The sequence below is a fragment of the Spermophilus citellus genome (genome assembly GCF_964194105.1).
Source record: "Spermophilus citellus genome assembly, chromosome: 3".
NCBI lineage: Eukaryota > Metazoa > Chordata > Mammalia > Rodentia > Sciuridae > Spermophilus > Spermophilus citellus.
The window spans coordinates 152,503,030-152,525,472 of record NC_138184.1 but is presented as its reverse complement, the minus strand read 5'-3'; the positions used below and the strand labels follow the sequence as shown (position 1 = coordinate 152,525,472).

The 22,443-nt window shown below is 34.2% G+C and overlaps 1 protein-coding gene across 7 annotated transcripts in view; it reads left to right on the top strand.

Annotated features, from left to right (window-relative positions):
- The window catches only part of HDAC9 (histone deacetylase 9), an 890,491-nt gene that overhangs the window by 613,377 nt on the left and 254,671 nt on the right, over window positions 1–22,443 (top strand). For all 7 annotated transcript variants that reach the window (XM_081283850.1, XM_081283851.1, XM_081283848.1 and 4 more), the window contains 2 exons: window positions 10,418–10,598; window positions 20,911–21,044. In XM_081283850.1, coding sequence (XP_081139976.1) covers window positions 10,418–10,598; window positions 20,911–21,044 — 315 coding nt within the window. The remainder of the gene's footprint in view (window positions 1–10,417; window positions 10,599–20,910; window positions 21,045–22,443) is intronic.

The window sequence follows — 22,443 nt, the reverse complement described above, 5'->3', positions numbered from 1 at the left end:
TTTATTTTGCATGCTATGAGTTGAGCTGTGTCATTCTGAGATGAAAAAAAGAAAAAAAAATTTTAAGAGATTGTTTGTGGTCAAATACCAAAATACTTGCAGATTAAAGATTAAACAATATCCACCCCACTTTTCATTAGCCTAATATTTTAGCAAGGTACTATCAGCAATTAGCTTTCAGTTCAGTAACAAAAGAAATTTGGAATATCTATATCTTACATTTGATTCTCTCAAACTTCAAGAGAAAGAATAAAATAAGAATAAATTCATATTTTTAAGTTTGACATGTTTGGTAATTTGCACACAAGCAATTGGATTTAGAGGTGGTGGTGAAATACAGGAGGTTCTCTTATGTTAAGGTTAGTAAAATGCTCTCTCAGGCTGAAAGGGTATAAAAGCTTCGTGCCTGAAGCTGCAAGAGTTCTTATTTTACTTACGTGACCCAACTAATGATATGTCTGAACCCATGGGTTTATGAAGAAAAATCTGTCATGGTTAAAACTGTTATGTTTAGAAAGCAACATAAAAGTTGTAATTAGTGGGCATTTATTATGTCTAATAATTTGTTCTTAGAGCTGTGCTTCATAATATTATTTTTAAAAACTAAAGACCCCTTTGATGGAAGCTATGGACTTAAGAAAAATTTACAATTCAGATTCTTATACAATTTTGGGTATAATTTCAGGAGTTTTATATTCACCAGAATTATTCTGCAGATCTTAGACTTGGGTCATCTATTCAAGACAAATCTATCCAATTCATGTGTCTTAAATAGCAATGATATATTGCTTGTCAACTCTCTAATTCTGAGTTATTTTATATCTGGATTCTAATTAGCTAACAGGAGGAATAAAGAAAATGCTCAAGAGATTCATCATAGTCAAACGAACCATCTTTTTCCTCCTTTATCTTCAGGCTATTATTTCTAGACCAGAGCCCTATTGTTCATCCTGTTCTGTCCATTGGCTACAGACCAGACAGAAGATACTAGTCTAGGCCATTGTAAAATTTCATCTTCCTCTGGGCTGTTACCTAATTAAAATAATTTCAATCTGCTCTCTTGAACATTTTTTTTTTCTACAGGCAATTGTAAAATTGTAGGATCTGAAAAGAAATTGAAGGGACAAAAATATAACTTTTTAAAAAACTTTTCTATTGTGAAAGAAATTGCTCATTGTAGACTAGTTATTTAATTTCAAATATTGAATGTGGTTTCTTTTGTATTCAGTAACAGAGTACAGTTTCCATTGATTTATAGGGGTCATTTTCTAAAAGTGCTCCAAAGTGGGTGGATCTTAAATATTTCTAAAGCAACTATCCTTGCACAGATATAAGAACATAGTGCAACAAAATTGTTAATTTATTTTCCCATTTATCTGGAAATAAAGATATAAGGAACCCTTATATCTGGGAATATTTACAACTGTACTGGAAGCTATCTATAAACTTTGTGCAAAAAAGTAGTAACTTTTATTAACATTCTGCTCATTTTAAGAACAATGTTGTTAAGTAGGTTCATCTTCACAGCTGCAGAGTTAGCAAAAAAAACCCTAAGCCTCCAGTCAGAATCATGGTTTAACTGAATACTGCTACACTGCTCACTTGTTAACACGGGCTGCTCTTGAATACTTTTCCCTTGGATTTTGCTTTTGAGGCTATGGCTAAAAAGCTCTGCAGTATTCAGTGTATCACAGTTCTGCTTTGTGAATTTTGACGTTGTTGATAGATTCCTCATAATTTGAATATGAGGCTAAAACCTGATATGCAAAATTTTACTTCCCTTTAGCACTTTACTTTGGGTGCATGTTTGTGTATTTTCTTTGCTGGCATGAAAAATGTGCTGGACAAAGACTCATGTGTGGAATAAGAACCTGAGAAGAAGGAAGGGACTTGCTCTCACTAGACGTGATCAGTGAGTGTATAGGGGGCAGTATTTCATCTACCTTCTTCCTGACTTCTGCTGCAAGCAATCAGTACTTGGCCCTGGAAGGAAGGCTGGCAGAAAGTAGTGAGTGCATTCTGTTGCTGGTCAGCCCAAACCTGCTGATTCAGCTCCTCTTGTACTGTGTACCACTCATGCATACCTAAATCCAGAAATGCTACATTGCTATGGGGAGGAGGAATAATAAATACCTTCACAGTTGTCAAACATGTCCTCTACCTTCCAAAATTTTTACTTAACAAAAAGGACCACTTCACCTTCCAACTTATATGCATTGGTCTATAATTTTTTTTATCACAAACAAAAATAGTTCAGCATATATACATATATACACACATTTATAATTTCACAGGTACATAAATGTAAAAATATGTTATAAATTACATAATTGTACTACATCAGTAATAAATTTTACTTTGAATTAATAGGACTTATTATTTCTCTTGGAAGGTCTTTATTTCCCCTTCTTTTTGAAGGAAGGGCTTGATAAAAGTACAGTAATCTTGGTTAGCCATTCCTTTCTTTCAGAACTTCAAACACATCATTTCATGACCATCTGTCCTATAGGGGGGAATCACAGCATCACCTCTGTGGTCTTCACATCCAATTTTGTCAGCAGTGTGAGGTCAGACAAGATATTGAATGATCAGTGTTAGGGGCACTTGTAGATTTGTTGTCAGCAAGAATTGTGGTGCTCCTCTCTGTTGTTACTGTGGACATGCATGTCCAGGAATGGGGCCTCAGATCCCCTCTGGCCATGTGCACCTGGGACAGGGCAGTAACTGGGCTTTTTTCCTCCCTGATTCAGCTGTAGGGTTGAATCTAGTGATGGATCAGGAGTGGATTTCAGTCAGAATCAGGCAAAATTCTACCCACCTAAAGTGTTTGAAGCAGAGAGGCAAGAGCAGAACAGAGCAGGCACTGAGTAAAGTCTCTCTCTGGACCTTGTTAGTCTGGACATCGCTCAAGACAGTGTACCTGTGGGCAGGAAGCAGTGGAACCACAGACCTCTCCCCTGCTTTGTTAGTAAAAGATGGCACCGGTGGAGTTGGGAGGAAGAGTGGTACGAACAGAATGGGTGGCTGCCTTCAATCCTGGCACCAACATGAAATCACACATGCCTGGCCACCCTCCAGGTCTCAGAGGGCAGCGCCCGCTTCTTGGGTTTGTTAAGGTGGCACCATTCCTTCCCCTCCGTGTGGAAACACCCATCCCCCATGAAGCAGGGTTCTCAGCAGATTTGTGTCAGAGTCACTCTACTGACCTACACTGTGTTTGTGAGTAAACTACCCATTGAGTCAGTGCAGAGGAATGTCTCTGGGGTCCCAGAGATGAGAACTGTTTCCAATTCCTAGTGCAGCAAAAAAAAAAAAAAAAAAAAAAAATCAGACAGTAAATCCCTTCTCAAGATGACTCCTGGCTACAGCACTCTGGGCATACACTAAGAGGTGATGTGAACTTCTTTTTCCAAAGCCGGGCTATTAGGCAGAATTCAGATTACTTATCTAGTTTACTATAATCCTGTGAGTCTTGTGAAAGTTTCCAATAGCTAGGATTGACCGTAACTGCATTGATAGAGTTTTCTGGGACTCTCCTTCAAGTCTAATCCTGGAGATAGAAGGCTCCGCCTCCTTGACTATGCATTCAGGGTGGCAGGTGCCAGGTTATTTTGTTTCTCTTGCTATTATCCCAGATCTCTGGATCTTACAAGGTTTCCATTTTTCTCCTGTTGATTTCTAGTGTTCTCCCATGATCACTCACCTCAATATGCAGCTATACACCTGTTGCTTTGGTTCTTTGTGGAGGAGCAGGTGAGTGCTGTATGCATTTATTCAGCCATCTTGCCATTGCCCCTTAAACACATATTAAACATTTAAAGTTTGTTAAAAATATATTCACATATGAAGAAAAAATACTGCGGTAATGAAGACTCTTAAATAAAGACTCCGAAATAAAACATTATAAATACAGTTGAGATTTCCTGTGTATCTCTCTCCTGTTGCAAGTCCCTTCTATTCCTTCTCTTCTGAATTTGCTGGGTGAGGTTCCCTTGCATTTTAAGATATTTTCATTCATGTTTATTTATTATATTTACACATGCATTTCCTTAATATAAGGTATTAATTTTTTGTTTGTCTTTTTGTGGTGTCAGCGATTGAACCCAGGGCTTTGTGCATGCGAGGCAAGCACTCTACCAACTGAGCTATATCCCCAGCCCCAATATATGGTATTAATTTGTATGATTTAAAACTTCAATAATTGTTCTATGTATTAATGTGGGTTTTTTTTTGCTTTTTTTCACGCACCAATTTTTCCTGTAATTTGCTGTCTATCCTTATTTTTGTTAAATATTAGTGAATTATTCTTTATATTGGTTCAAGTAGGTTGCTCTTTCTTATAAGCACTCTATAAATTTCTCTTGCTCTATTTTCTTTCAATAATGCTTGGTATTGCCAGACTTGATCTACTGATTAATGTGATAAGTATAAAATGATATTTCATGACAATATTAATTTGCATTTTCTGATTATCAGTAAATTGTTTCTATTAACATATTTGTTGGCTTATTGAAATATTTCATTATTTAAAATATTCACAATATTTGTCCATCTTTCTGCTCCTGTTTCTCTTTCCTAAAAATATATATCTCATACACATACACACACACACACACACACACACATATAAAATCTCCTAAATGTTTTCAAGAAAATTCTGGAACTTTCTTCCCTTGTAAAGTTGAAAACAAGTCCATTGAAGATATTAATTCTCTTAAGTTTGTTAACCATTGCATTGTTGCAGTGGTGAATTTTGTAATAACTCATGTGCTTGAAATAATGTGCTTATTGGCTGAAAATTCAATATATTTCAATCTAGTGAACTGTGTTATTCAAATCTTTTATAAATTAAATAGTTTCATGATAAATTTTTCACAAAAATCCTCTGTAATGTGGATTTCTCAGCTTTTCCCGGTAGTTCTGCCCATTAGTATTTTACATTTTGAGTTCAAGTTATTAAGCACAGATAAATTTAGAAGTTTTCTGTTGTTAATTGAATATATGTATTATTTACAAAGAAACCCTTCAATGATCCCTAAAATTTTTCCTTAATGTCTATCTTGTCTCTTTTTAATGTGACTATATGGGAATTTTACTTCTTTATAATATTAGTGTTTGCCTGGTATTTCTTCATAGAACTTTTCAATTTAATATTTCTCAGTCAAATCAATTTGGCTGACACCATCATTTAGCTGGTAAATTGCATTCAAATCAACTGTGTTTACTGATATATGGGGATTTGTTTCTAGCATCTCATTTTTGTGATTTATTTTTGTACAGCTTTTTCAATGCTTCAGGGTTTTTTTTTTTCCTCCACTTATTTTTAGGTTTGTTTCTTGGTTTTGCTTCTTTAAATTTTTTTTTGTCTACTTTAGAATTAGACACATTATTTCTATTTATTTAATAGCTACTCTTAAATTATTAACAGGGATGTTTAGCTTTAGGAGGTTTGAAATTAGCCAAGATTTCTACACTCCTCCTGAATAATACAAAGACTTTAAATATGCAAATGCCCCTGGCATCTGACAAGATAACCTCTAGGGATAATCAAGATTCTAAATTTTTTGTAAAAGCAATAATTCTGAAATTAAAAACACTGTGAACCAAAACAAAAATTCATTTTACTCAACACCAAAAAACAGTGTCACATTATTTAAAGACCACTTTATTTAAGGAAAAGTTGACCTATATATCCCAGTAAAGTAAAATGACACTCTGGCAAAATAACCAGTCAAAATCAGGCCCTATTTTTGGCTGGGGTTATGGCTCAGCGGTAGAGGGCTAGCCTAGCATGTTCAAGGTCCTGGGTTCAATCCTTAGTACCACACAAAAATAAACAAATAAAATAAAGGTATTGTGTCCAACTACAACTAAAAAATCAATATTAAAAAAAAATCAGGCCCTAAGTTATATCACCTGAAAAAAAAGAAAGACTAACACTTACAAAAGAAATAGTTTCAATGTGTGTATTTAAATGTTTTTAATCAAAAGTTCTGTGTGGTGGACGTGCTTCCTCTTTACATGAAGGACATGACACATTTCTAATTGTACGCCGTAAATGAAATGTGATTTTTAATAACTGTAGGTTCATTCAATTTTTAATTACTGTAGGTTCTCATCTATTTGACATTTAATTTTCTGACAATGCAAGAAAAAACATGTACTTTCATACTTAAAAGTACCCAAAATTACCTAGATAAAATTCTCTTCTATTAGGTAGAGGGAAAAAAAAGTTTAGTGAAACTCTTCTAATTCAGCTAGAACAGAAAAATGTAATCTCAAGTTTTCATCCTCAAGAAGGATACCTTTTTATTGATGAGGAAGGAGACATTTGAATTTAAAGTGGCCAAGCATTTTCTGATAACATAGTGACTCATGTGCACTGTATTAATGTGTGGCTTCCTGGATTGTTCTAACTCTCCCTGCACATTAAAAGTCATGCATCATTTGTAAAAATACATGATTCTAGTCAACTAATTTTGAAAAGTAACAACCTTTTCTTTCTTAAATATTCCTATTTTGGAAGCAGGTTTGAACATTTTGACCCTGTCTGCTTGTATGTATAATGATTATGAATCTGTCCTAATGAAGTGTTTGAAAGGTTGGACCATTTAGTTTAAATAACATTTACCATTTTTCTTAATTAATGTTTTAACATATATGATAGGCAGAAAACTTGGAAACCACATGAAAGTACAAAGAAAAATAATCGTCAAATCACCGGAACTTTTCCTTCATTATCTCTTGGCACCAGTGCTAATTTCAGGGTATTGTCCTTTGACAATTGTTTTGTCTGGACTCTATTTCTCATATTTTTTCTCAGCCATTCCTTAACTCTTCATTGTTATGACTGCTTTTAATATGCTTGTATGATTAATCTTATAATAAAATTTTAAGGATGGCTATCTTTGTTTTATTAATTTATTTATTCAACATTCAAATATTTATTAACATCTACTATGTGTAAAGTATTGCATGGGAATATAGAACAAACAAAGCTCATTTCCTCATGGAACTTACTAATTAGGGAAAAGCCTAAGCAATTTAGTGAGGCACTAAGTAATTCAGTGAGAGCCCCACTAAATTGCTTAGGCTGGCTTTGAAGTTGTAATCCTCTTGCATCAGCCTTCTGAGCTGCTGGGATTATAGGGATGTGCCATTGCACCTGGTTTAAAATTTGGTTATGCTGCCCAAGTGGTGGTGCATTTCTGTAATCCCAACGACTTGGGAGGCTGAGGCAAGACAATTGCAAGTTCATAGCCAGCCCGAGCAATTTAGCAAGGCACTTAGCAACTCAGCAAGACCCTGTCTATAAAGAAAATATAGAAAAAGGCTGAGGATGTGGCTCAATGGTAAGCAACCCTGGGTTCAATCCCTGGTACCAAAAATAAAGTAATTAGTAAATAAATAAATAAATAAATAAATAAATAAATAAATAAATAAATAAATAAATTTTGGTGATATTATTTTTAAAACATGGCTTTTAACTTACAAGTATCTGTTCCATAGTCTTAATGCACAAATAATTATTTAGAAAGCATGAGAAAAGATAAAATATAGCAGAGCAAGTCAACAGATGAGTTATGTCTAGTTCCTGCTTCTAAAAGCTTTCAATATTACATAAAGAAAGATGACTTCACACAGGTGAGCACCTACTCACACATGAGTAAAATGTCTATAGAGCTTCTTCCCACTCTGTCTCTGGCTCATTCTAATTAATTCTTCACATTTCAAATTGAATATATTTTCTTAAATGAAAATTACTTAACCCTCTTTATCAGCTTTTTTAAAAACAGTTTTTAAAGCATCCTGAATTTTTCCTATATAGCATTCATTATATTTATAACTATAAATATTTAGTATCTCTCTCCTCACTAGACAATAAGCATAAAAAGTTCAACATACTAGCAAAGTGTCTGGCACAAACTATGAGCTTAAGAAATAGTGACTACATGAAACATCTCAAATCTATAAAAGACTATGGCAGGGAAAAGCAAAGACAAAAAAGGAAGTGTGATGGGAATGTAATGGAAAGAGAAAGAAGGCTTAGATGGGTGCTCAAAAAAGGCTCTATTTGAAGTATGAAGTGAACCTTAGTGGATATGTATCAGAGATGAATATGGAGCTTTCTTGGCACCTGCATAGGGGTGTTACAGAAAGGATGGGCTGGTAGAGGCAGGAATGATTAAGGTCGATAGACCCTTAGACATAACAGACCAGGACTGTGGTACCTTTAGGGGCCCACGAAACATTGTCATTTATTAAGCTGAAGGAAAGAATGAATGTAATACTAATCAATATATAATAACTAACCAAATGTGGGTATAAAAATTATAGTATTGTTTTTTTGGCAGAAAAGGACTCAGTAAGGTAAAAGGATGCAGGGCCATTGAACATGATAAGGCAGCCCTGGGGATGATGCTTGTGTACAGGAGGCAGTATTTTGGCTAGAAACCTAGAAATATGAAAGATGACCTGAGGCTGAAAATGTAGGTTGGCTTCAGGTTAAGTAGAGCTGAAAAGACAGGTGGAGAAGGTTCTTTAAACTTCAACTGGCCTTCAGAGTGTCTTTGTGCCAACTTTTGGTTTTCAGCAGGGCTTTAAGAAGAGAATGCTTACAGGAAGAAATAAGGCTGGTTAGGTAAAGTGCTCAATTCGAAGTCTTTTGTGTTGGTTTAGATGAGAGTTAAAGAGATTACCAGAAGGTGAATGAGAATATTTGAATATTCAATATTTGAATATTTACCTGTGCAGTTTAGATCATATGCAGAAAAGCTTCCTTTTCCTGATTAGAAAGCCCTGAAGCGATATGTATATATTTATATTCTTTGTAATTAAAACTTCTATATTCTCAGGGCATTGAGCATAGAGATACACAAGAAAACAAAAAAGTTCAGCTCTTGGGAATGCATTAAATTTTCTTCTAAACCTCATTGACTGAGCCATTCTGATCAACAAAGCAAATGACCAAAGCATGAGCATATGACAGTGAGTGCCTTCCAATTGATTGATGGTTTGAATATTCTGCTCAGCAAAACTGAAGCAACCACATACATGTTGATTATAATCCATTTTAAAGTTAACTTTCAATGATTCATATTTTTTTCTGAATTGAGAAAGCTGTGTCTATATTCTGTAACTATTTTAAAAGTTATATTTTTTCATCATCAAACATGCATTGATGTATAGCATTAATTCATGTCATGTACAGAAAAAGCTATAATGACATAAAACCACATACTATGCATGAAACACAGTTGTGTTATATGTAGATTTGTGAGCTTCCTCCCTTAGTGAGTGATTTTATGTACCTAAGATTTGTCAATCCTTGTGTGGGAAATACAGGAAGAGTATGACATGTTGGGTGCAGTGGAGTATCTGACCTAAAGGGAAAGAAAAGTGAAGTTTGCATCAAGTCCTGAAATGCTAGTCTGGCAGGTCAAAGCAAAGCAACATACACATTTTTCAAATTATAGGGATTAGACTTGCATTTTTTTAAATTTTGTTAACCTTTTGGAACTTTACCATCTTTATTGATGGCAAGCGATAATCAGGTTTTGTAGCACTGCTCAGCCATTTTCCATATTCCTTAGGAAAAATATTTTAAAAACAGCATGAAATTTATGAATTCCTGTTGGTAAGAGATTAAATAATTACTGCATAGTTTTGATGGTTAAATTAGCTGCCAACTGTGTTTTACAGAGTGTCTCTTTGAAGACAGAGAAATAGACTAAGTGAATTTTCTGGAAGCTCCTAAACTCTGGTCCTTTGATCAACTTTAGAAGTATGAAAAACAATACACCTAATATATCTAATACTCTCTCAAAGAAACAAATTACAGTTGTTGAGATTATACCCTGTAAACCATGAAAAACTCATTATTCTACACCAGTATATGAAAATTGAAAGATGTTAAAACAAAACCATCTAATTGGTCATTTTTAGAGGCGCCCATCAATTTCATTAACAATATTACTGAAATAAATTCAGGATAGAATTTTCATAATTGAGACTTACGTGGAAAGCAGTTGAATTATTCTCCCACTTTTGTATTGCAACCCTTCTGGGGCTGTATTCAAAACGTTGGTATCAAGGTAGGAAACGGAGTAAGTCAACGTTTCTCTTGGGGTTAAAGGTCTGTTCCTTTCAATCAGTTGAAACTGACAGGCGTCCTGCCATCACCTTCTCCAGAGCCAGGCAGACAGGCCCTGGCCTTCAGTGTGAAAACATCTGTTGAATGGATTTATTGACTAGATCTTGTTTTTTCTCTCCCTTTCTCTCTATTTTTTTTCCTTTTTCCCTTCACACCGTTTATTATGTCTCTGACCTGATGAACTTAATTTGTTGACATGTCGCTCTCAGTGTCTCCCTGGATGCTGGTCTCACGTTTCTGTCTACTGTGTTCTTTGCTCTGCAGCAGCCCTTCCTAGAGCCCCCGCACACACGTGCGCTCTCGGCGCGCCAGGCTCAGCTGGCTGTGGTTGGCATGGATGGATTAGAGAAACATCGCCTTCTCTCCAGGACTCATTCTTCCCCTGCTGCCTCCATTTTACCACACTCTGCAACGGACCGCCCCCTCCAGCCTGGCTCTGCAACTGGTAGGAATCCCCAAAGACTCTCCCTAATAGGCAAGCGAAATGCACCCTTCTTGTAGGATTAGCCGATTTAAATGCTCAGAATAACTCCAACAGCAGAACGCTCCATTTTAACCCAATGCAACCCAAATTTTATGAGGTTACAGTGGCCACAAGACAAACAGCACATCTGATAAATCTTGGGCTTAGTATTAATAGCCTCATAAATTGCTATCATTCAAGGGCCTGGAAAATACATCAACAGGTGCATGGGTCCCTTTTGGAAATAAAAATCCCTACAACATTCTTTAGGAGTTTCTTCAGTATCTTTCCTTCTAGGATTTGGCCACTCGGAAATTTATGATACTTGGCTTCCTGGTTGGACTCTAAAGAGCCTCCTTTCCTCAGTTTGTCTTCTGGTTGTTTTGTTTTGATATTTTTGTCTGACTTCCCACTCAAGTGACTCATGGGAGTCTATAGTACCAAGGCAATCGGTGCCTGATATGTTAGTATCACTTCCATTTATTATGGTACCTCTGGGTGGGCTTTTTGACCAATCTCTTCCTTTGTCTACGGCTGCCTACAGAGGAAAACAAGCTAGATAATTCTAAGGCCAGAGGAAGGTCAAGTCTGGAGCACGTGCACACACACACACACACACACACACACAATAATGGTGATGGTCGTGGGGTACAATTCCCTCTGCAAAGGAACTGTGCTGTGAACCTATGGGTGGAAAATTATTCATGTTCTTCTGCTGTACCTCATTATTGTTCCATGCTCTCAAACTATGGTTGATCAAATGAAAGATATTATAGCCCTAAGAGTTTCACAACTTGGATGCAGCAAGGAGAAAATTCATGTGTACCCCTTCCCCAAAGGCTCTTATGGGTTGTCTGAGGGTTCTTTTTTTTTTTTTTTTTTTTTTTTTTTTTTTTTTTTTTTTTTTTTTACTTCTGTGATCTCATGCAAGCCTTCATGCTTCTAAAACTTAAAATACATTTTTTTGTAAATTATGTTCCTAAGCCTTGATATCATCTTTCAGTTAAAAATCAATGTCTGAAATGGCCAAGTTATTTAACTGTGATAGGCATCTTTAATAAATGTGCATAGGAGCTACTTTGTAGAATGTGTTATACCCTAAGACTACATTCCATGCTAGGACCTAAAGGCTGTGCATATTTCTTTTGCCAGATTAACCAGTCCATCTGATCCCTCTATTTCCAGAAGCACAGCAAACTTGCCCAGATATCCTGAACACACTGTTACTGCAGCCTAGTATTAATAGAAGCCTTCAAAATCAATCATGCCTAGGAATAGCCCTGTATGTCTAGCAAAGAAGATTTTGCTCATAGAGAAATTCCTGTTTTAATATAGCAAGAGCATTATCTTTAAGGATTATATACTTTTCAATTCTTTTTTCCTGAAAGTGTCTTTTATTCAGAGAACACAGAATAACAGCCATCCTGCCGTAGTGCCATTTGTATTGACTAAAATAATTTCTCTAATTGAAAAGTGAGCTTAAATATAAAGTTTCATACTGATGTTAACACCTGTGGTGTTGGCAGTTATTGAAATACTCCAGGTAGGGTTTCTTCCGATGGTTTAGAGGAGTCACCCTTTCCTGACATGATTTGGATTCCTCCAGTGTGTACATATTCCTTTGATATCAATGAAGTGAGATCTCTGAGAAATCTGACATGTTTGAGAAAAGAGTTTCTAAATGGAAAGGCTATGTAGGCCTTAGAAGAATCCAGATCCAAGAATGGACCAGAAACATAATAATATAGACATGATAATATATAACATTATGTATGTGTGAATACATATGTACACATGTACATGAAGACTTTTCTTTATAGTATGTTTGAAACAATATATTTCTGAGCATAAAACTCCTTTCTGTTGACTTTTAATTATTTATTTGTTGTGCATATTTAGAAAAGATCAAAGTGACATTCAAGTGTGTTCTTGGGGAATTTTTTTTTTTCAAAAAAAAGTCATACTATCTCATACACTCAATAGTTATTCCATCGAACAAGAGCAAGGAAGAGGAAACAAACACGTTATAAAAGTAGGCAATTAACTTAAATCCGTTCTGTAAGACCTATACTTTTTTGGTATAACTAAAGCATTATGTAACACTAATGTTACATAACTTTTAATGTATGACATTCCAACCTTCACTATCCATGTGGATCTTTAGCAGCCAACTGGAATAGTCACTCAACTTCCTTTTTTGGAAAGAACAAAGCAATGTTCCAGGGTGGATATATTAGTCAGTTGTTGAAAGATGAAGTCCCCAGTCCATTTCCTGAGAGGATTCCCAAACAGCATAACATGTAGCCAATACCTGGTGGCCCACAGAGAACTGTCATTGTCTGGAGAGAGACTGTTTTTAAGAAACCCCAAAAGAACATGGGGTCCTGTAGCTGCAGTAGTGAAAATGAAGAATAAGTGTATTATAGCTAGGTTACCGTGATCCTATATGGATTTTATATTCTATTTTATTATGGATAATAATAGTCAATTTTAGAGGTGCTTTTAAAAATTCTAATTAAAGATTATGCATGGTGTTTATTAGAGGTTCTGAAAATTAAGGAAAGGGCACTGTGTTCATTTTCTCTGCTAAATTAATCTCTTCTACTCAATTACTCCTTATAAAGATGAGGTTTGGCCATGGTTTACAAGAGAGGTTCTGAAAGATGATTGTGCTCCTTTATACCAAATGGTATCCATCAGAACAATAAATTAATGTTAATAACGTGATGGGGTTTATCTTACACATCGGCAGATAATCTAAAGTCTTCTTTCTTTCAAATACCAGGATACTCTACATAATCCATATAAATAAGTTCTTTCCTTATAGCATTGTATTTTTAGCCAGAGTCTAATATGAAATAGAATCAGAATGCTGAAATGGTTTTAAACCAACACTTGTGAAAGTCATTGCAATAATCTAATCAAATCATTATCATTATAAAAATCTAATTAAACAATTAATTTAAAAATATATTTAAAAATTGATATTTAGTCAGTGGTACACATGATGGATAGTTAAATATACTTGAATATTTTTCAGGGTGAGTCAAGGCTAATTCCATCTGATTCTTCAGTTTTTCATGTTTCACTTTATATGTTACTTCCTTCAGGAAGCTTTATAACAGACTGTATTTTTCCATCAAAAGTTATAATTATTTATCTATTTGGGAGATTAAGTTACAATGGATAGTCTATGAGAAAGAACTATTTTTCACTTCTAACATTAGAACTTGGTTACATTAGAACTTGGATACATTACTAACACATGAAAGGTGCTAATATATATATATATATATATATATATATATATATATATATATGTATGTGTATATATATATATATTTGTGTGTGTATGTGTATATATATGTGTGTGGATATATATACATTTATTGTATAATAAACAAAAGAATCAGCAAAGAAATAAATAATTGAATGAAATGAGAGTAAGTAGATGTGAATTGTATGACATTATACATAAAAATTGTTAAAATATTAAGTGATATTTTGTGTAATATTTACATTTTTGTTAATTACAAAAATTGATATATGTTCATAGAAGGCAAATTGGTAAATCTAGAATAATGTACAAGAGAATCATTCATTATTTTATTACTTTTAGGTAAACAAATTTAAATGTTTGTTCATATTATCAGTGGTTTTACCTCTTCCTTAGGCTTCTCTTTAAAAAAAAGATATTTGCATATTTTTGTACATATCTGTACGCATGTGTGTATGTGTAAATTTGTATTGTTTTTTATATATATTCATTTGTATGCATGTGTTTGTTGTGTTTTTAAGTATGCATATGTTTAAGATTTTTCAAGGTAATTTCTATTACTACCTATATTAGAATAGAGAGGTTAATTTCTTTTTGTAGGTAATTTATTTTCTTAAATTGCTGTCCTCTAATATCTGTTTGAAATTTCTCAGATTAACTCCAAAATTTGCTCATCTCATTCTCTCTAAAGATGATAAAAATAGCTATCTTGTTTATTTAGGACATTAACTCAACTCAATGACATGTATCATATCAAAACATATTCACATACATAGTGTATTTATAAATATATCATTATGTATTCATCTTCCTTGTGTGCTATATATACATATTTGGGGACATGTCTTTATACCTGAGAATGTCATCTTTTTGTCTTCACACATGTCTGAATATAGACTTACTGGACACATATTTTTGCCTGAAAAGTTTGGAAATGTCCTATGCTCAAGGGTGCTGGCACTGAAGGGAGGAGTCTGAGGCCAATCTGATAGGTGTTTCTTTGTGGGCAGCCTGATTTTTCTTTTCTGGAATTGGTGTATTTTCTTTATCCTGTTAACTTAAAAATTACCTTTCTGATGAGTGTTCACTTACAGATGCACATGACTCTCTTACTTATGGGAAGCTTCTTTAGTTATTCCCATTGTTCGGTAAGTCTGATTTTCTCCTAGAGGGCTTTCTCTTCAGCTATTTTCTCCTTTGATTTCCCATTTTCATCTCACTGGGTCCATCTCTTAGAAATTTTTCTTCATGTTCCAAGGGCTTTTTAAGTTTGTGTTCAAGAGCATCAGTCTGATTTTCTGAAATGTATAAATTACTGTCTTTGAATCCTGTATAGATTTTAATTTTTTCTTCAAAATTTCTATTTATCATATTTCTCTTTCTTTTTCACTCTTTCCATTGTCTTTTTAATTGAGTTAGATCTCTCCCTTAGCTTTTGGTTCCTAGTTGATTGAGCCAATGTCTTTTGACATTTGAAGATGCCAAAACATTTCCTTTAAAATCTTATATTGGTTCCTCCCGTAGCTCATGTTTACTGAGCTATGAATGACATTTTCCTTTACAGTTTCTGTACCATATTATCATAGGTACTTTTTTTTTTCCTGATCACTTATTCTTGAATGTAGAAAAATCTTTCCAGATATTTTGCCTCCAGCAAATGTGTAGTGAATTGTGTTTGGCTTCACTTTTTGCCAACTTACATGCTGGCTGAGGCTCCTTCCTGGCTCTCTAGCTGAGTGGCAACCCTTAATCCAGTTCATAGACTCTTAAGGACCTTTCCTACAGTGTTGATTGGAAGGCCTATAGCAGAACTTTCTTCTAGCCATTCCCTTTTCTCCTGATACTCTAATAATGTGAGTTACATGAGAAAACATAAAACAAACAAAATTGTCTTAGGAAATTTCTTACCTAGTAAAAGACACAAGTTACCAATATTTTAAATAACCATTTTTTGATATACATTATTTGCTTGCTTGACACACCAAGTTAATTAAATTATTTATTAAATATAATTAAAAATTGTACAGTTTGATGCTTTTATTTATGTATTCCAAATCAAAGGTCTTATAGCAAATATTAAATGTAGTAGAATGTAGAGAGTGGGGTGGAAATAGAAAAAATAAGGCAAGCTTTATGGATAGATGGGAACTATATATAGGAAAAGTAAAATGGCTACTATGAGTATTTGAAGATTGTTAGAAATGATCTTTGTTTCAAAATGCATTCATTCCTTGATATTTGTGGAGGATTGCTTTCAGGAACCTCCAAGAATACCAAAATCCCTAGATGCTCAAGACACTTATATGAAATGGCCTAGTTTTTGCATATAACCTTTACACATTCTCCTGTATACTTTCAATCATCTCTGGATTATTTTTGACACTTGGTACAATGTAATTGCTATGTAAATTGTTATTTTACTGGTTATTTTTTAGAAAAAATACTATAAGAAAAAAAAGCATGTACATGTCTAGGACAGATGTAATTTTTTCCAATAATATTTTTTAATCGCTGGGTGGATGTGAAATTCATAGATAGAGAGCACTGACTGTAGTTCCTTTTGTCCATTCTATTAATGGCCTCACCTTCCATCATTTGCAAGTCATTTTGTCATTTAAATATTTTTGTTTTTAAGAATGCTCCTCTTACTCATCCCACATTTTTTCCTTCCTTAGCATACGGAAGTTTTACAAATACATGTCATATGTTTGTACGTGTCTCACTTTAACTACTAGATTGTAAGTTTAATGGTAATAAATTGAAATTTCCAATACCTTGAACATAGTGAACCATCATTATGTGTTACAATGCCATGTCATATAACTTTGTTTTGTACTAGTCCTCCCTCTTCTCCCTTAGCTCCAGTAGTGTTTAGTAAATGTCTTTAGAAGGTGTGAAACTTCAGGCAGTTTCCAGAAATGCAAATTAGCTGAATGTTAGTAGCTAGGAACCAGAAGAAGGCATCTAAAGATGCTAGACTCCTCCTTATAAACCAGCTCTACTCAACCAGATGTCACTAGACTGAACATAAACCCTGTTATAGACATGAATAGATTCCACCAGCTAAAAAATGACTTACCTACATGTAATGATTTATGAAGGGAAAGACACTGTATTCAATGTTTCAAATACATTATCTCATTTAATAAAATAACCTAGAGAAAGCCCAAAGTCCAAGCTTATCTAAAATATTCAAAATTTTAAGGAGGGTTTGTTTTGTTTTGTTTGTTTGTTTGTTTGGTATGAAATTTACGATTAGGTTTAAAATACAGGTAAAGATTTTTAAGACTTGTTATGGTTTGGATGTGAGGTGTCCCCCCAAGCTCACGTATAAGACAATGTGAGAGGGTTCAGAGGGGAAATGATTAGGTTGTGAGAGCCTTAACTTAATCAGTGAATCGATCCCTGATGGAGTTAACTGAGTGGTAACTGGGGGCAGGAGAAATGTGGCTGGAAGAGGGGGATCATTGGGGGTATGGCTTGGGGTATATATTTGTATTTGGAAAGTGGAGTTTCTCTCTCTCTCTGCTGCCTAATCATCAGGTGAGCTGCTTCTTTTCACCACACTCTTCCTTCATCATGTTTGGCCTCACTTTGAGGCCCAAGGAATAGAGCCAGCTGCCTAAACCTCTGAAACTGTGAGCTCACAAATAAACTTTTCCTCCTCTTCAGTTGTTCTGGTCAGATCTTTTAGTTGCAGCAGGGAAAAAGCTGACTAAAAAAAAGACTCCTTCATATACTTTTCCAATTATTAATTTTTAACTTTTGTCCTATTAATCAAGAGAAAGTGTGATCCATTGGCTTATGTTGCCAGTGACAACCAGTGGGGCAGAAAGAGTCAAAGAAAAATAGAATTCCATATGAATCCTGAAGAAAAGAGTAGGCTTATTTTTCACCCTATAAGTCCCTGGTTTTGAGAGGGAATAAAAAAAAGAGGAAAGGAGTAGAGATGAAGGATGAGGTTAAAGTCTCACCTTCCAGTCTACCTGTTAACACCTCATTGATACATCATTAAGATGAGGCAGTAAAGGTTGGGGAATCCAGGTTTTATTTATTTCCCCTTAAATTTGAATGTCTTTCCAAAAGCTCCTGGACTTTCTATTATAATCTCCAGATCCCTGGCAATAATTTCTAACTACCACAACTTGTTTTGTAATTTTCTTTTTCTTGGCAGTGAGTTATGAGGAAAATGATGTTAAAAGTGGAAAAATTATGATGGAAGTGAGCTTGGATATGTTGAGATGAAGTAGAAATAGTTAAGCAACATAATGATCAAAATTCCTACTCTTGAAGAATATATTTTCAAAACAAAACAATACTATACTTTTGGTTTATGTATTATTAGTGTATCATTTTTTTGTAGTACAAAACTGTAGTTGAAAATATGTTAAACAGCTCCTGTTCTGAAATAGCAACTCATAAATGCTTGAGAAATTTGAATTGTGAAGACATGTCTCATGAATTTTGTGTTCTGAATGTCATTCTTCTACCTGCTTTCTTTTCTGCCTATCTTAAAGTATACCATTTGACCTTATTGAAAAATATTTTTTTATGTTGGGTTTTATACAAAGGAAAAAATGGACTTTGTGAAAAATACTTTGTAGACATACAAAGCTGAGTAAAATAGATCCCTGTAGTAGAAGCACTTGCTGGTTGGAAGATAAGGCATGTAAAATAAAAAAGTAGAATATTAAAGAAATAAGCCTGCGTGAACTTCAGGATGCCAAGGAGACCCACTGATTAGATTTACCAAGGAAGGCTGAATCATGGAAATACCTGGCCTAGTTCTTGAATCCATCCACTTATTTGTCTTTCATGCATTCATTACAATGTACTTTTGAGGGCCTACTGTGACACACACTGGAAGTTCAAAGATAAACAATACTATAGCCTGTCCATTCATATATCTTAACATTTAGTGAAGAAAATGTACAGTTAACAAAATTACATGCAGCAATTACATAAATGTGAGCAATGCTCTGAAGGAGATGGAGGATGCTATGAGACCAGATAGAGGAGGAGGAGATCCCACTTAGAGTTCTCAGGGAATGCTTTTTTGAGGACATGGTGTTAAAATTTTACACCATGAAGTATGAAGAGGAAGTTAGACAGTCGGGAGCTATAGTTATGAAGATCAGGAAGGAAGAATTTCTGGCCCAGATGGAATAGTATGTACAAAGGCTGATGGGACTTTGACCTTTTTAAGGAGAGGAAGGGAGCCCTTTGTAGGAGAAACTGAGATCAAAGGAGGGAGGGGTAATGTGATGAAGCTGGAGAGATGGAGAGGAGCCTATAGATGCTGACCTTGAGGAATTTCTGTCTCAGTGAAGTCATTGAAATGTTTAAGCAAAAAATTGCTACTGTCTTGTGGTGAATGGCATAGAGTGAAAGTCAGGTAGCCAGTTATGAGGCTGTCTCAGGAGTTCAAATCAGTGATAATAGTTGCTTGGATTGTGTATGGTTTTGGCAGTGGAGATAAGAAGTCAGTGATTCAAGATCTGTCTGGAAGGGAAAACAGACACTCCTTTGGTTCGTAGAAGAGGGAATGTCAAGAGGACACAAAGGTTTCTGGCATACTCATTGATGGATCTTAGTGTCCTTTGTTAAAATAAGGAACACTGTGTGTGGTTTAAGATCATGAATTCAAAATTGAAGACATTCTTACTTTATGAAATCCATGAGACATCCAAATGGAAGCTTTGGGTGGGCAATTGAATAGGTAAGTTTATAGTATATTACTCAGAAGAGAGGTCAGGGCTAAGGATGAAAACATACAAGTCAGGAGCAGGCATAAAGATGGGTTCTGAAGCCATTGACTCTTAAGAATGGAAATTATTTGAACCAGCAAAATGATATTTTTTCTTATACATAATTTTTACCACATGGTTTCAAAATGCGTATGTTATATTTTTCTGTAGGATTTTGGTATACTCAGGGGCAAATACTTTTCCCCTCTGAGAAACATTCCTTTAACACAGTAATGTAAGTAAGTCAAATTTTGGTACTTATCTGTTCCTGAATAGATCTTTTTTTTTTTTTTTGGCTCTTTAATTTCTTATCATGGATACTTCAGTCCCTGTACCCCATAATGTAGTTTTATGGTCAAATATTAGAACAGATTTGTTAAATAATCTTATGTTAGTCAATTTTGTAAGTAACATGTTCTCCCCTCCCTCAAGGGAAGTGGTTATGGGTGGAAATCCTAAAATGAACCAGAGTTGTAATTATCATCTAATCTGTTCCTTTAAAAAGTCCTTTTTTATATACTCTTGATAATTGATTTCACCAAATTTTTCAAACATGAAATATACTACCTTCTAATAGATTTTATTCATTAAGTAACTGAACTCTGTACTAAAGGAATTACAACAATCATTTATTTTTTAAAAGAACTACTTCAAATGTCTCACAATATATGGGACTTATATATCTCATAGATTTACAATAGTCATATATTTTATAAAATGCTACAAATTTTGAGGAAAACATAAGTAAAGAAGAAACTGAGTACCCATCTTTGATGATATTTCTAAACAAAATGGAAAATAGTTAGAAAATTGTTCAGTTTATTACAAAGATGTACCCTGATCCAAAGGAAAAGTGGAATTTACTCATTAAATAAATTCAGGATGTAGAAACCATCTCATTTTGTGGCTTGAATGATAAAATGAAAACTTCTACTAAATTGAATTATCTACCCCCAGTTAACAATGATTTTACATACTGGTAAAACTATGGCATTCTTTTTTTTAATCTGAAGTTTCCTAAAATGTCATCATCTTTATCACTTTACAGATTTACTAAACTAAGGTCTGAGTACTAGTTAATCTACTGACGGAGATATTTGCAGACATATGCAGATACACAGATTAAATCCTCCTATGGGGTCTTAAGGATATAGATGTTTTTTCTTTGTAAATTTCATTTTAAAAAGAATAACTTTTTGGAGTGATCACGTATCGTCCAGTGTGTATCCACTACCTGTTCCATTACATGTTTGTTTTCTTTATCTTGAAGGAATTGCCTATGACTCTCTGATGCTGAAACACCAGTGCATTTGTGGCAGTTCCACCACCCACCCTGAGCATGCTGGACGAATACAGAGCATCTGGTCACGGCTGCAAGAAACTGGGCTGCTAAATAAATGTGAGGTAATCCTGAATTGGCCACACTTTTTTACTTACTTAAATAAATCATGTAAAGAGGCCAGCATTCATTTGGGTAGTAGTAAAAAAATGTTAACCATGTAGAGCAAACATTGTGATTGATGATCAGTCATAAACAAATAGCATAGAACTCACCATCTGACTCTGGGCTGGGCACACAGTAGGTAATCAAGGATGATGGATTAAGCAGCTGCCTGATATGTGTATTCTGTTGCAGCATACATACACATGATAGCATTCTTGTTTGTAAATGGACATCATTTATTGAGTTAGTCTTCTGAGAAACTGCTTGCAGAGTGTTAAATGTTAAGTAATTGGTATTTTTTTGTTAGAAACTGCCCTTTGAACTCAAATATATGCCAATTTTGCCTCATGGAAATTAATAAAATTCAAAGAATAACAGTTTTAGCACCAAGAAAAGATACTCCTTTTTAATGAAGTAGCTAATATGTTTGTAATTTTATGGTAGGGCTTTTAATATTTTTATTTTACCAATTTTTTAGACTCATTTTTGTAAATTTCTGATGAGAGTTTCATTTTCATTTAGAAAAAAATTATTTCTTTAGGCTTTTAAAGATTAAACAAAAGTGAAAGCAATTCATAAATGGCTCCCATTGTCAAATTTGCAAAATATATAATAAGCATGAGCTATTTGATTAATTGATAAAAATTTCCATTGTTCCCTAAAATTCAGTAACTTTTTGCATTTGCATATGAACAATTCTTAAAAAAATACGCTCCATGTATTTTCTCACTTTATTTTAGCATTGATTGATTTTTAAAAAAATTTATTGAATATGTATTATATTATAGATGTGTTTCAGCCACTGAAATTGCAAATTTCACAAGACAGATAATATTCCTGATCTCACAGACTGCCATTTTATGTTTCTATTTGGTTCTGTTGACCTATCAATGAAAGAAATTCAACATAGTTTTTACTTGCCTAGGGGAAAAAATAAATGGATAATATTTTGACTATAATTATGGCATGAGAAAACTGATATGAGACCAAATGAAATTCATTATACTTCAATAAAATTAAAATTGATTTTTGTGAGTACTTTTCAGATTATATGCAAACTACTTGTGACTGTTTGCATAGTCTATCAATTTTAAGGTCAGACATTTAAAAGTGCAATTATATAATTGTTCCCATAGTCGATATTAACCCATAGACCATCTTTGAAAATTTTCTGTAGTGTATTATTTTGGGAAACTGAAAATGCAGTCAACATAATTCCTTTGAAAATGTAATTTAAAAAGAACCTGGAAAATGTTTTGGTTGAAATATAAATGCCAAAGAAGAGAAAATGATCCTAAAGGTCAAGTGCATTTGCCTATACTTGCTAATGTGAATCACATCTGTCTGGTCCTCCCCTGC